The sequence below is a fragment of the Mobula birostris genome, chromosome 15 (assembly GCF_030028105.1).
Source record: "Mobula birostris isolate sMobBir1 chromosome 15, sMobBir1.hap1, whole genome shotgun sequence".
NCBI classification, from domain to species: domain Eukaryota; kingdom Metazoa; phylum Chordata; class Chondrichthyes; order Myliobatiformes; family Myliobatidae; genus Mobula; species Mobula birostris.
The window spans coordinates 33,910,895-33,926,381 of record NC_092384.1 but is presented as its reverse complement, the minus strand read 5'-3'; the positions used below and the strand labels follow the sequence as shown (position 1 = coordinate 33,926,381).

Sequence of the window (15,487 nt, the reverse complement as noted above, 5' to 3'; positions counted from 1 at the left end):
AGATTTCCCCCTCCCTGTTTCACCTATGACCTACCACCTGGTACTTTTTCCTTCCCTCCCCCCACCTTCTTATTCTGACTTCTCATTTTATTTTTCCAGTCCTGATGAAGGGTCTCTGCCTAAAACATCGACTGTTTACTCTTTTCTATAGATGTTGCCAGACCTGCTGAGTTCCTCCAGCATTCTGTGTATGTCGCTTGGGTTTCCAGTACCTGCAGTTATTGTGTTTGAAAAATATCATTAGCACTCAAAAGTTAAAACAAATCTCACTGTTTACTTCCAGGCAATTTATTTGCTAGGGAAAACTGAACTGCATCTATATTTGTATTGAATTAGTGAAGGTCAATGGAATTTACTTGTTTTTTATATTTGATTTCTAATATTCCTTGGGTGCTTTTAAAACCTTTGCCTTGCTGTCAGTTATGGTCACCCAATAGCCATAGACAAACAGAAACGGTGTGAGACTGTCTTCAGCCAGTTGCCTTGTGCTTTGGGACACGTTCCTGAATGGAACAACAAGAGATCTGAGTTACATTACGGATTTTGCATAGATGTATGGCAGGCAGTCTGCTAACCTGATATCAACAATGTCATTCTATTGACAGCTGCAATTTCAGTTGTGTTATTCCAGATAAGTAGTTTTCAATGTATATTTAACTCCTTTTGATTGTATCATGGTGAGGAAAACAAAGTGCTTTCATTGGATTATACAATTCAATATTGATTGTACCTGCTTTTTGTTTTGTACAGTTATCAGTATCTGTGGTGGGTTAAGTTAGAGTGACAGAAGCAGTCCTTCATTCCAGTCCACAGTGGTCTTCATATCCTCTTATATTCCCCACCTATTATTCGCCTACAAACTGGGAGCAATTTATAGTCACCAATCTGTACGTCTTTGGGATATGGGGGTGGGAGCGAAACCAGAGCACAAAGTCACAGGGAGGACATGCTGACTTCATGCAGAACAGGACTGAACTCGGATCGCCTGAAGTGTGAGGTAACTCTTCTGTTTGCTGACAAGCAGTCAGAGTTCCTGACATCTACATTTATCCTTTAAGAATCTAATGGGTATAATTTTTTAAAATTTATTTTGATGATGTAAATCAAATCCTAAAAAGCAAAAACTGAAAGCCATAAAAATAGCCTTTAGCCTTCTGTTTTGTGAAATGCCAAGATGCTACAGTACAATTTTCTGTTGCTTGTTCTAAAACGATAGGTCATTTTGTTTTTGGATCTTTACTGTAACCAGGGCCAGAAGGTTTTTGGAGAGAACAAAACATTGAAATGACAAAGAGAGGATGGGGACAAGCATTGCAGCCAGCAACACTGAAGATTTTGGGTGCTCAGACCAAGATCAGATTATTATGCAAAAGGACCAGTTTATGCTCCCGTGTTCAATCTCTCGTCAGTACTGCGTTATGTGATCTCGGATAGACAGAGAGGAACAGTTGTTTTTTGGTCCCCTGAGCCTGATCTATCACTTTGTGCAGTTTACCTTCCCACTGCATCCCCGTAGGATTCCTTGGGATTCCTTTTGGACTCAAAAGCTCGATGATCTATGTGACTATAGATCATCTGCAAACCTTCAGGGTGAAGAAATCTAAATGTTTGGTTTCAAACCTTCGGTTGAATTAAAATTAGATGTATTTGTTTATCACGTATACATTGAAGCAGACAGTGAAATCCGTTGTTTGCGTAAACGACCAACACAATCTGAGGAAGTGCTGGGAGCAGCTTAGAAGTGATGCCATGCATTCCGGCCCCAACATACATGGCAGGCCCACCATGTTCAACAGAACAACACACTGAGAACATGCAACAAGCAACAACAAAACAAAACCCTTTCTCACGTTGCCCATTCACACACTCAGACAGGACCTCCAATCCCAGGACAGACTGTCTCAGGACCTACTGACCTAGAGGCTTCGGTCTCTGAACTCGCCAACCTCTGAGCTCCGACCAAGGACTCACTGATCGTGGGCTCTGACTTCAAGATCTGGCAACTGGCCTTAAGCCTGCAATTCTAACAATTTGCAATAAAGAGATTTCTCCACTTATGCCCTAAATGTTCATCACTTTTCTGGTAACAGAAACCTCAAACCAAGGTTTGGCAGTGTGAAATAACTTCACCTACTCTGTCAGTGTTGATCATCACGTACCGATTGATACCAATATTACACTAATCTCATTTTATTCTTCCCATCATCCCCGCCTGGATTTCACCATCACTTACAGACTAGGGACACGTTTTCAGAGGGCAATTAACTTGCCAACTTCCGTATCTTTTTGAAGTGGAGGAAAGCAGAGCAGCAGGGAGAACCCCTGCAGCCCCAGGGAGAACATACAAAGTCTGCAACAGACAGCATTGGAAGTCAAGATTGAACCTGGGTTGCTGGAACTTTCATAATTGAAATTCTAATCCGTTTCCTATCATGCAGTAAATTTTTAAAAAATTATTTTTGGTATTCTGCTCAATTTTGCATCATTGGTGGTTGGAACAGTTCTTCAAGTTTTTAATATACTATTTTGTATTCACATATTCTATTTCTCACTTAGTATCGTGATCTGTCATAATATCTGAATTCTCACAGTCCGCAGACTTACCTCACTGCTTGGCAATAATTAAGCCTTTTTTAATTGAACATTGTTCTTAATTTACTTAGAGAATAATCTCATTTCCAATTGAGTGGTTATTACTGACATTTTAGGCATCACTAGAGGCCCTCTCTGGGTTGTAGGTCAACCGTGAATGTTGTGTCCTAGCTGTCTACATTGTTAGTGCAGCACCGTTAATTGATATGCAAGACAAGCCAGTACAATATGGAGAGTAAGCTATTGCCCTTGCAGCAGGTTCCCCTTGCTGCGCAGCCGATGAATCTAAAGGAACAGCAGAAACCAGTACAGCTTGCCAACAGTGGTGTTGCAGGAGTTGCCAGTCAGCGTTGAACTTAACATAGGACTGCCTTAGGGACTCCAGCTCCGGATTTTTCCTCAGGCTTTACTCTAGAAGCCTATCCCATTATAGTCACAAGGCAGCAGGGGTTTGAGATCAGAGCTTTCCTTCTCTTAGATGAACCGTCAGCCATGGCCTCGTCTGCTCAGAGAGACCGGTTTTAAGATGGCAGTAGCCAGCCTTTGCTGCTCGTGCCAATAGAAATGGTTCTGATGGGCTTAGCAGCTAAGTCACACGTCAAGACCAGGAGCTGGACTTGGTTGTCAGAGGCAATTTGAGATGCATGCCTTTGGGAACATTTAATAGGTAGTGGGAACTGTTCCCCACCACCACACTTCTACCACTGCCCCCCGCCCCCTCCCACCCAGCCTAGTTATGACAACATTAAGAAACTACTAGTTGAAGATAAATATGATTGGTTGATGCTCTACTACAGATGTCTATCTTCTAGTCTCTTTTGGAAGTGTGTGTGAACAGAATAATTGGTTCTGCAGTGACTAGCAATCATTAGTCTGCCAATACTGGCCTGGTTCATGCTGACCTGGAGACCACCATTCTATCAGTGTGTTCTCACTCAGTTAAATTCTTCAAGTCAGAAGGGTTGCAAAGTAACTGGAAAACGGGAAACCATGTGGCTCATCAAGATAGAAACTTGTTTGGGGATGCAATCAAAAAAAAATTGTTGAATTATGAAACTCACTAATTCACTATTATTTTAGACTACCCGATAGCCTTAAGAGTTATCCCATCTTCTGGTTTCTATCCCATTGTTTGGTATTAGGCTAGCGTCCAATGATGTTTGAATGTAGCAAACAGATGAAAGGGCCACTGTTTGTAAGAATCCATGCCATTTTTGATGATGAACCGTTAGAGCGAGCAAGGAAAGTGACAAGTATAAAGCTGGTGAAAACACATCCACACTAAAATGCTGCAGTATTACCTGGCAGTCTCTTGTAGCACACAAGATGGGTGCCATGATCAGTAGACCAGTATGGTGGCCTATTGGAAGATTTACCTCGTGATGTTTTGACCTAAACACTCTGCTTCTGATATGGCAGTATCAGCTGTTAGGGAAAGAGATGTCTTTGTTGTGTGTCAGATGGAAAAGTCTTCCATTATTTAACACACTCCAGTAGACTGCATGCGTGTATTCACAATTCATCTCTTCCTAAACTGTTTCAAATATTTCTCAGAGAATTATTTTATACAGTTTGATAATTTAAGTTTTAGATCAGTAATTAATTCAATATGACGGGATCCTCACCTGATGCCATTTTATTCAACAGCAAAATCATAATCACACTGGGCAAGAAAAAGAAAAGGAGGAATGATTTGTCAGCAGAAGAGTTGGACTCTGAGCATATCTGCACACCATCAATAAAGAAAAGAAAGAATGATTTGTCAGCAGAAGGATCTGATACTGAACAGATTCCCACTCCATCAGTAAAGAAAGAATCCATCACTGGATGTCAGGTAAGGTTTAATATATAATGCTTTTGGGAAGCAAAACCATTCCCAGGAAGTGCCTAACACAATGAGCAGCAGGTGTAGAGATGGAGTGGGCAGTGTGGTGTCTGCAGCATAGACCAGAGGATGAAGTAGATAGGTGAAGGGCAGTTAGTGTGGTTTGGGGAAGGAATGTAGTATGAGAGGGAGAAGTGGATTATGTAAAGGGTGATTGGAGGAAGAATAGACAGCATGAGATCATGGGGAAATGGGTGTGACGAAGGATCCCAGAGAGGAACTGTAATAATCTGAAAAGGAAAAGAGATGGATGGTAAATTTTTTAAAAAGCTGGAAAACATCATTGAGAAAAGATGAGGGAAGTGTATGTGATTGAGGGGGACAGAAGAGAGGACATGAGGGAAATAATTAAAAAAAAAATTATTGAGGTACAGCAGGGAGTAGGCCCTTCTGGCCTTTCGAGCCATACCACCCAGCAAAACCTCCTAGCCTTATCACAGGACAGTTTACAATGAGGAATTAACCTACCAACTGGTATGCCTCTGGACTGTGGGAGGAAACTGGAGCACCTGAGGAAACCCACTCGGTCACATGGAGAATGTACCAACTCCATGCAGGCAGCAGTGGGAATGAGTGAAATTAAAGGCCTGAGAGAAGGTTACGCACAAGGAAAGAGAAAACGAGAAAATAAAATACAGCAGGATCAAGAAACAAGCCCAAATACTGTTCCTTGATTTTCTACATTTATTTTGCTTAATGTTCATCAGATCTATACAGAAGTAACTTCTTATTTTCTTTCAGGCAAAAAAAAATGGTATGACCTAATCTTGATGAGATTTCCAGTGTGCTGGCTAATTGTTTCCTAGGTAACCATGAACATTAACTCTTTTCAGTCAGAATTCAGCCTTGAAGACAAATAATTTTGGTTTCAAAGTAGGTCAGCTGAAATATAAGAATGATTTCCTTTAAAAGGAAACTCAAGCTGTTTTAAAATGCTAAACATTTTTTATTCAGATTTGCTTCACGGCTGTTAACTGCCTGATAGAAAGACTATAATGCTGATTTTAAAATTGTAATTAATTTGCAGAAAAGACGATCAAACAGACAAATAAAAAGAAAGAAATATAATGAAGACATTGGGATGAAGGTTTCTGATGATGATGATGGCCTTGCTGCTAAAGGAAAAAGCAGGTCTGGTGTGGTTCTACCTGCTGAACAACCTGTGCAGTTATTTGTGGTGAGAGGCCATTTTAATCGTTTGTAGCAAAATCTAATGACTGAAGAGCTATGGAAATTATGTAAACAAGTTGGATAAAAATAGCCAGATGCTACAATAATATAGCCATTATGACTAAAGTATGGATTAACTATTAAGAGTTGTTGATCGGGACAACTGATCTTTCTGGGTAACCTCCAATCTGACAGCATGAATATTGATTCCTCTAACTTCTGGAAATTTCTCCCCTCTTCCCCCTTCTCTCTTTTTCCATTCCCCATTCTGGCTCTGCTCTTACCTCTTCTCTTCTCCTCATCTGCCTATAGCCTCCCTATGTGCCCCTCCTTCCTTTTCTCCCATGGTCCATTCCCCTCCCCTATCAGGTCCTTTTCCACGTACCACCTCCCAGCTACCCACTTCATTCCCCCCCCCCCCGCCCCAATAACCTAGCATCCTCCTAATCTGGCTTCACGTATCACCTACTATATTTTACTCGTTCCTCTGTCCCACCCACCATTTTATTATTCTGACATCTTCCCCCTTTTCAGTTCTAATGGAGGGTTTCAGCCTGAAACGTCATCTGTTTATTTGTCTCTGTAGATGCTGCCTGACGTGCTGAGTTCCTCCAGCACTTTGGGTGTGTGTTACTCTGATATTGATGATTCTTTTTGGTTTATGGTCTGCCTGTAAATGACTGCATGGACTACTAATTGCAATTTTAATAAATTCAAAATATCACTGTGGTATTCAGACAATGGAAGGTCAAGTGTTTACGTGGATCTTCAACATCCAAAGACTAGGCAGCCAGTCACATTGAAATTTCTCATCATCAAGAAAACAGGAATGAATTTCACTTACCTTTTCAAAAATTATCGATTGTTAAATAAAAGTCAATGCCTTATTTAAGATAGAAACTGAAATAATGCATTAACTTGATTAAATAAACTTTGTATTTTGAAACATCCATGAAGAGAACTACAGAAAAACCAATTATAAAGTAGTGCATTATTTGTGACGCAGTGATGATTTCATCAAAGACATACTTTGATCTTGTGACTCAGTCACTTTAAAGCAGAACTGGTTGACACTGCTTCACTTCAGATTTATTCAGGAATTGCCTTTGATTCTGTTACAAAAGAAAGCATTGGAAGGACTTTGGATAATGACTAATAGGATTTCTGCAAATGGGAGCATTTGTGTGAAAATCCTCAAATTGCTTTGATATTCACAAAGTAAAGATGGGCGAATGCCAGCAGCTTTGGACCTAAATTTAAGATTTATTGTTGATCTTCTAACTTGGCCTGTTTCCTTAAAATTTATTGTCATTTACTTGGTTAACTAGTATGTTACTTCTCTTACTTATTTGGAAATGACATTATGATGGAATATATCATGGAATTTTCTTTCGGTTAGATACTGTTTAAGAATTGTGTCTCTTCCCCAGGAAAACCCAAGTGAAGAAGATGCTGCAATTGTGGATAAAATTATGGCTTCAAGACTAGTGAAAAAAGAGGTGAGGGTCTTTTCATTGTGGAAATAGCTAATTTTTACTTGTTTTGGTTGATTAGCTATAAACCAAAAACTGAGGAACTGGTGCAGGAGGCAGGAGTTCAGATTCCCTAAAGATTAATTTGCAGGTTGAGTCTGGTGAGGAATGCAAATGCATGATTTGCATTCATTTCAAGAGGACTGAAATAAAAGTGTAAAGATGCGATGCTGAGGTTTTATAAGGCATTGGTCAGACAGCACTTGGAGTATTGTTTTGGGAGTGAAGGGGTTACCATATGAGGACCAACTAATGGCTCTGGGCCTGTACTTCCTGAAACTTGGATGAATGAGGGGTGACCTCATTGGAACCAATTGAATGTTGAAAGGCCTTTATAGAGTAGATGTGGAGAGGATGTTTCCGATGGTTGGGGAGTCTAAGACCATCAGGGACAGCCTCAGAATAGAGGGACATCCATTTAGAACAGAGATGAGAAGGAATTTCTTCAACCAGAGAGTGGTGAATCTATGGAATTCATTGCCACAGGCGGTTGGAGATTCCAAGTTATTGGGTATACTTAAAGTAGAGGTTGATCAATTTGGATTAGTCAGGGCCTGAAAGATTACAGGGAGAAGGCAGGAGATTGGGGCTGAGAGGGAAATGGATCGGCAATGATGAAATGGTGGAACAGACTCAATGGGCCTAATGGTCTAGTTCTGCTCCTGTATCTCATGGTCGAAATTTGCAACTATATCTAAGTGTATTGAACTCTATTGAAACTGGTGGTCCAGAGTCTGAATAGTGTTGTGTTCTATCTGGACTTTCTGCAGTATTTAAAGTCTATTACCACATTTCTCCAATTAAAATTACAGTTCTTCTGGACTATAGCCACATGCTCATTGTTTCTCAGTTTGGTAGCCATCTGCAGAGAATCATAGTTGGCCACACTAGAGTCTTTAGAAATAATTTTACTTTAAAATTAGAAATTTTTAAGTGCAGTTGTTTATTAAAGGTTTATAGGATTTGCTAATCGCCTCCAGAGTTCCTTACAGACAAAACGACTTGAAGCCAATTATAAATGTTAAAGGGAACACTGGGAGTTAATACAGATTACATTTAATGATTTGTAATGATTTCTTTATTAAATATTTGCTTTGCTCTGTGAGATTATTAAAGGAAGATAGATAGTAAGGTAGATAACTGACTCAGAGGCATAAGACAATCTGTAGATGCTGGAAATTCAAAGCAACACACACACACAAAATTTGTGGAGGAACTCAGCAGGCCAAGCAGCATCTATGGAGAAAGAATAAACAGTCGATATTTTGGGCTTCTTCAGGGCTGGAAAGGGAGGGGGGATGTCAGAGTAAGAAGGTGGGGGAGGGTAGGAAGAAGTACTTTCCTTTCTTTCCAGTCCTGAAGAATGGTCTTGGTCTGAAACATCAATTGTTTACTCTCTTCCTTAGATGTTGCCTGGCCCGCTGAGTGCCTCTAGAAATCTGTGTGCATTGCAACTGACGCAGAAGGTATAGTATTAGTACTTGAAGGATCACTATTTTTACACGAAGAAGCAATTCACCCAAAATGCTGGAGGAAGTCAACAGGCCAGGCAGCGTCTATGGAAAAGAGTAAACAGTCGACATTTCAGGCCAAGACCCTTCATCAGGACTGGAGAAAAAAAGATGAGTCAGAGGAAGAAGGTGGGGGGAGGGGACAAAGAAACACAAGGTGATAGGTGAAACTGGAGGTGGGGGTGGGGACAGACGGTTAGGGTGGTAAAGATTTGTGAAGTTGATTGGTGAAAGAGATATAGGGCTGGAGAAGGGGGACTGATAGGAGAGGACTGAAGATCATGGAAGAAAGACGAGGGGGAGGAGCACCAGTGGAAGGTGATGGGCAGGTAAGGAGATGAGGTGAGAGAGGGAAATGGGAATGCAAAATGGTGAAGGAGAGGGAAGGGGAAGTTCAAGAAATTGATGTTCATGCCATCAGGTTTGATCTTTGGTCATCAACCTGCAACATTAACTCAGCTTTTCTCTCTTCATAGATGCTGCTTGACCTGCTGGATATTTCCGGCATTCCCTTTTACTTCAGGTTCCCAGTAATTTAACTCAGATTTCTCATATTTAGTTTTGCTTTCTCGCATTTTTACTTGCATCTCCTCCAGACAGATCAACTGCATTTAAAAGTTTTCATTCCTCTTCCACCAGCCAGCACCAACTCTTTTAGTAGCAATCAATCTCTCTGGGTCACGTCCACTCCCATTGTTTGCAATTTAAACATTTGATTTCCAACGTTTCCTTCTGATGACAAGTCAATGACATGAAATATTAATTCTTTCTCTCTCCACATATGCTGCTTGACCTTGAGAGTAGCACCGTCATTTTGTATATTTGTTTCAGATTTCCAGTTTCTGCAAATTTTTGCACCTTTCCTGTGGTCTGGAGAACACAATTCAGGCAATAAACGTGGCTCACATGACTTGTGTACATTTTTAGTACAAACTCCTTGGTATTCCCAGCCTTGCTAATAAAAGAAGGCATTCCATTTGACCCTTCTGCTATTTTGAGTGTAGTGGAGCAGTAAACTGCTGTTTACCAGGGGATTTTAACTTGGGTAATTTAAAGGTATGTTTATGTGAATTAAACTAATATTCCACAGAAACAAGTATCACAATTATTGAATGTAAATATTACTTCTGCACAATTTAATTTATTTTCTGTAATTCAGTGATAATATACCACAACTCAACCACAATTTTCTTTGCACTGCTGTACTAGTATCTCATTAATTTCATTTCTCTCTAAGCAGCTCGACGTTTTTATGAAAATACTTACTTTACCTACCTTAACACGAGTATTTATACAAAGATCTCCATGAGAGATGGTCATAATATTTCTTTGGTTGAACTGCATGCTGTATTGTTAAATTAGAGAAGGAAGAAATTTTAGCTTCAGCTATAATTGATTTGTATCTAGCATCAATTGTGTGGCTGGAGCCAAGTTGCGTTTTGTCTGCTGCAGGAAGTGATTGACAATCTTGACGTCTGTAGTCTGGACAAAGTTTCTCACAGTTATAAATAGTCCCATCAGGTGTCTGCGAGGATAATAGGCACCCAAGCACATTGGAGCTGTTGCCAGACTGATGCAGTCTTCCGGTGTTTCTAAATTCATTGAGATAAAAATTTGAGACAGTATTGTTAAGCAATAATTTTGCAGCTATGCTATTAATACTTAAGTTGTGCTATTAATGCTTATGTGATTTATGTTATTAATGCTTGTTGAGTTTAGCAATGTCCAGAAAGATAGCAAATGGTCCTTTTTTTTCTATTAGTAATCTGCCAGTAAGTTAAATAGAGGGAACACTTCGTCCAGCAACTCTGTTCCATCTGCCAAAAGCAGAACTTCCGGGTGACCCAACATTTTCATTCCAATTCCCATTCTGATATGCCAGTCCATGGCCTCCTGTTGTGTCAAGATGAGGCCACCCTCAAAGTGGAGGAGCAACGCTTGTTTTTCAGTTTAGCTGCCTCCAACGTGACGACAAAAATATCGATTTCTCCTTCCGCTAAATACATTTTTTCCACCCTCTCCTTCTATTTCCCACTCTGGCCTCTTCTCAACTGCCTAACACCTCCCCTAGGGCCCTTCCTCTTTCTGTTTCTCCTATGGTCCACTCTCCTATCAGATTCCTTCTTCTCCAGCCCTTTATCTTTCTTACCCACCTGGCTTCGTGTATCACTTTCTTGCTGACCTTATCCCCTCTGACATCTTCCCCCTTCCTTTCCAATCCTGATGAAGGGTCTCAGTCGAAGCATCAACTGTTTATTCATTTCCATAGATGCTGCCTGATCTGCTGAGTTCCTCCAGCATTTTGTGTGTTGCTTCAGGAAGTTAAATAGTTTGAAGTAGTCTCTTCTGTTGACTGTTGGTGGTTTTAACTTTTAATAAATGTTTATAATATCTATCCTTCTACAATCTACAGAGTGAAGCGTATGTGAGTTTTTCTGATTTACTGAACTGAAGTTCTGATTGATTCATTGGGGGGGTTAATCAAGGCTGATCTTACTGTAGATCTCATCAACATTTACACTGCAAAATTGCACATTGGGGTTTCTGGGTGATAGAAGATAAAGAGAAAGGAAGGCTCCTAATTAGTCTGTTTTAGTTTAATGGCTTTATTTATGGGTGTTTGTAGGTGTTTTAGTCAACTTTATTACAGTATTTTAAAGATTTTGATATTTGAGTTATTCAAATGATAGTTTTAAATATGATAAAGACATTAAAAAATGGTAACTTCTCATAGCTTTTAGAGCTGGCAAAGCTAGGGGCATGGATTTACAGGCTGTCAGAGCCTTTTAGAGATGGTTCATGTCCGGGACAATGTCACCACGGCACAGCGAACTTTGTTACCGTTTGAGCATTGGCAGTGAAGTCTGAGATGTTTCAGCCCAACGAGGTTGGTGGTCGACATATGGACCACTTGAGGGATTGATGGACAAAATAGAAGCCATTTTGAAATGAGGAACAGGGACAACAGGATTGACCTGTATCGTGATGTGAATCAAACTGTGCATGAGTTAGAGGCAGTTGAGAGAAGGACAGTGCTTACCACATTTGTAGTCTGAGAAGTATCTGGGAAAATCCTTTAGGATGATCAAAAATTTGATTGTTGGATTGTTGATTGTTTTTTTTCCATAAAGTGCCTCATACAGACAACCCCTTATTCCAGAGTTGGTTTGTGCTCCTTGAAAACCATCATCCATTTTGCAATTCTCTGTAGCACAAAGCCACACCATCCACTCATATCAGCAACTGCAAATTGGAGAAGGAAATTACCTTTAATTCTTACAAATGCTCTGAGCGATTTTTGTGAATATTATTCCATATCTTACATTTTAAGTAGAGAATTATGCATTCCATAAAGGTGATTTTCTGAAACCTGAACAGTTGTAACACGGGGTAGCCTGTATTTATTCTTGAATGAACATTTGACAAGTAATCTTAATCAAAAGGCTTCTTTGTTTAGGTGGCCAATGGACATATGGCTGATGTTGAAGAATTTTTTGTTAAGTACAAAAACTAGTAAGTAAATCTTTTTTTTTAATGCTGTGATTTTCTACTTCAGAGTCAAGTTCTGTGCCCATTCAACATTCTGCTTGATCTTGCTACTTTAATTTAGCCATGGAATGTGTACATATCACAGCTAATTAAGAAGAATCTAAGTAGAAATGCATCTGTGTATATCTCATGGGTGAAAAGATTTTTATTGCAAAATATATTTGTGGAAAAACAACAGGCTAATGAGGAGCTATAAGCTTTGTTCTGGAAATGAAATGCTTAATTGTGGTTTCCATTGGGAGATTAAATTGTATTCGAGCTTCTCTGTGATGTTTTTGCATTATTTCTAGCAATTGGCCGCTGAATGGAAATGGAGGAGGTATGTGTGCAAACTCTCACCCATTATTTCAGGTAGTTGTAAAAAGACAATGCGGGTGATTAGCAAAATGTGAAAGAAGATAAAATCTGATGCTGATTTTAATTTGATCATGAAAGATATTGCATATTTTGGGCTGCATAGTGAGTTTACATATTGTTGAAATCATCACCTTCAAATTTGCTTCAGTTATGCTAAAGGACAGTATAATAGGATTCTAGAAAAGAAATATTTAAGTCTAAGAAATGGTCTAAGTACTGCACAATTTAAAAATTACTTGCCTTTGTCTAGTTACTTCCACATCCCCTTAAGCTCATCCTGAGCACTATATCTCCAGTGAAGTTGTTTTTTTAAAGTGCAGATAGTGTGGTAAGAAATGGCAGCAGTTTAGTGCATAGCATGCTGTGGTGAGTAGCAAACATGGTGAAAGCATCCAGTTAAACTCTTCTGGTAATATTGGTTCAATGAGAATATCGTCTTGAAAGTTGGGGGTTAATTTACCTGGTCTTCCTCAAAATAGTGTCTTTGAATCTTTAATATTTGCCTGAGAGAGCAGATGGGGACTTGGGTTATGTCTCATCTAAAATTCAGCAGAGCAATCTGATACCAACAGAATTTCAGTCTTGAATTTTGTATTAAGGCCTCCACTGTGGGACTTGCACCTGCAACTTTCTGGTTTTGGCTGGAGTGCCACTAATCGATCCACAGCTGAGTTAGCTCTATGAATTTGCTGGAATTTGAATTTACTAATTTAACATTGTTTTGTCACTAAAGTAAATGATTATCTGGTTTTAGCAGATTTTGCTCCCATGATCTTAAGGCATTGTAAGTTTTGTTCTCAAAAAAATATATTGATGAGTAACAATGGTTCAGAAATTGTTAGACAGGAAGATATGGTATGAAATATACTAAATGAAGGAATGGTAGAAACAATTTCATTAATAACTTTCAGAAGGGAACTAATTAATTAATTGGAAAAAGGGGAAAGGAGCTTTGCTTTCACCGTTAAAAGGCCAGGGTATTGAAGCAAATTAAATAACTTTATCAAAAGACAGTGTCCAACCTCAAAGTATTACTTTCTGAAGTTTGTGCATTCCACCCTGGAAAATAAATTCTGATTTGCCTCTTAGTTAGTTTTGCTGTGAATAAATGCTGAACATCACACAGGCTGTATGAAGTGCAACTACTCCTTTTATAATGGCGCACATTTGGTGATTTTAATAAAATATTGATATTTGTTGATAACACTTGGTTTAATAGGTGAGTGGTATAACTCGTACCAATGACTAATTAGATAAGTGGAGTGAATTTTCTCATATTGCAATTTCCAGCTCCTATTTGCATTGTGAATGGGCCACAGAAGCACAGTTGATGAAAGACAAAAGAATACATCAGAAAGTAAAACGGTTTAAGGTTAAGCAAGCACAGAGAGGCCATTTCTTCGCAGCGGTGAGTTTCAAAGTGTGTATGGATTAAAATTAACCATGGGTATTTTGCATTTTCCCCATTGTCTTGGCTTGCTTCCAAATTTCTATCTTAGTGTACAGACATATATCATGCTTTCAAGTCCACTAAGTACAATCTTTTCAGAACAAATTTCTGCAGCAAACAAATTATACAAAGTGCCAAAAATACCTCTAATCTGGAATGATGTTTGTACTGCACTAGAAGTACTCGTGCATCTGTTGACTCTCCCCACAGTGTCCACATTAATGAGCTACCCTAGATTCTGTGCACTCCTGTCTTCTAAGTAGGTACAGGCAATACTTCATTGAGTTGGGAAAACTTCATCAGGGCTCCATTGTGTCTCTTCAACAGATGGTTGATGTTTCTTTTACTTCTGACAGTTGTGCATCCTTTTGCTGCATCCAGAACTTCTGGCTTCAGTAACTTTATCTGCATATCAACCACGTCCATCTCCAAAGTAGATCTGGCTTCCAAGCACACACACATGCAGTCAACCCCTGAAACTGCGGGACTGAAATATGGCTATTCAGAATGTGGTCCAGACTCCTTAGTTTTGGTTTTAAAAAAAAGTGCAATGAGGGACTGAAACTGGGTCTCATTACCTCCTCCTGAAGCAAAAGGATAGCAGATCAACTTGGTATATCTCACTGCTCAGTCTTCACCTCACACAAGTGACAGAAGTTTTTTCTGTCCTAGTAGATGTATGTTGTTGGACTTGTGGCTGTAAAGGTGTATTCCAATGCACACAACCTGGGGTGGTTTGAGACATTCTGCTGGAAGCTGTTAAGGGGCTGACAACTCACCTATTCTTTCAAATCATAACCATTGCATACTTGGCCTTTCGCCACCAAATGTAGAACCGTCCTGCTGTTCATTAGATCAGCAGAGCTTGCTTCTAGCAACAAGCGACATGTGCAGCGTGGCACAGCACAACGTACTTCTACTGAATATGATCTAATTGTATCCTTAGAGCACGAACGTACAGGCTGTGTGTGGTGTTGTAAAACAACAGCTAACACAGCCTTGCCCCACATGTAGGCCAGGGATACCAGCTAATGAAATATTTCTAGTAATGCTAGCAAGGACCTCATTCCTTCACCTCACAATCGTTCAGCATTTCTTCAGCAGGAATAGCTTATCAACTGAGCAGTTCTTGAATTAGTATTTGTAAGGGCATAATCTTTTATCCTTCAGGTTACTTTGTGAGATTATAGTGCAGTGTATTTTACTGTGCAAAATAATGTAGTACAATGTGTATTTCGTATGGAATCGTATCTGATTTTAAATAATTATGGGAAAATGTAGTTACACTTCATAGTTAAATAATCACTCTGAATTATTTATCATTGTTCCTCTGTTATGAAACTACTAACAGATGGATGATGAGCCATTCAATCCAGACTACGTTGAAGTGGATCGAATATTGGAGCACTCGTGTTGTGAAGACAAAGACACTGGCGAGGTA

The 15,487-nt window shown here is 39.5% G+C and overlaps 1 protein-coding gene across 7 annotated transcripts in view; it reads left to right on the top strand.

The window, feature by feature from the left end:
- Nucleotides 1-15,487, top strand: part of chd9 (chromodomain helicase DNA binding protein 9) — a 275,269-nt gene that overhangs the window by 164,352 nt on the left and 95,430 nt on the right. For all 7 annotated transcript variants that reach the window (XM_072279569.1, XM_072279566.1, XM_072279567.1 and 4 more), the window contains 6 exons: nt 4,240-4,426; nt 5,505-5,654; nt 7,078-7,146; nt 12,148-12,203; nt 13,887-14,004; nt 15,398-15,484. In XM_072279569.1, coding sequence (XP_072135670.1) covers nt 4,240-4,426; nt 5,505-5,654; nt 7,078-7,146; nt 12,148-12,203; nt 13,887-14,004; nt 15,398-15,484 — 667 coding nt within the window. The remainder of the gene's footprint in view (nt 1-4,239; nt 4,427-5,504; nt 5,655-7,077; nt 7,147-12,147; nt 12,204-13,886; nt 14,005-15,397; nt 15,485-15,487) is intronic.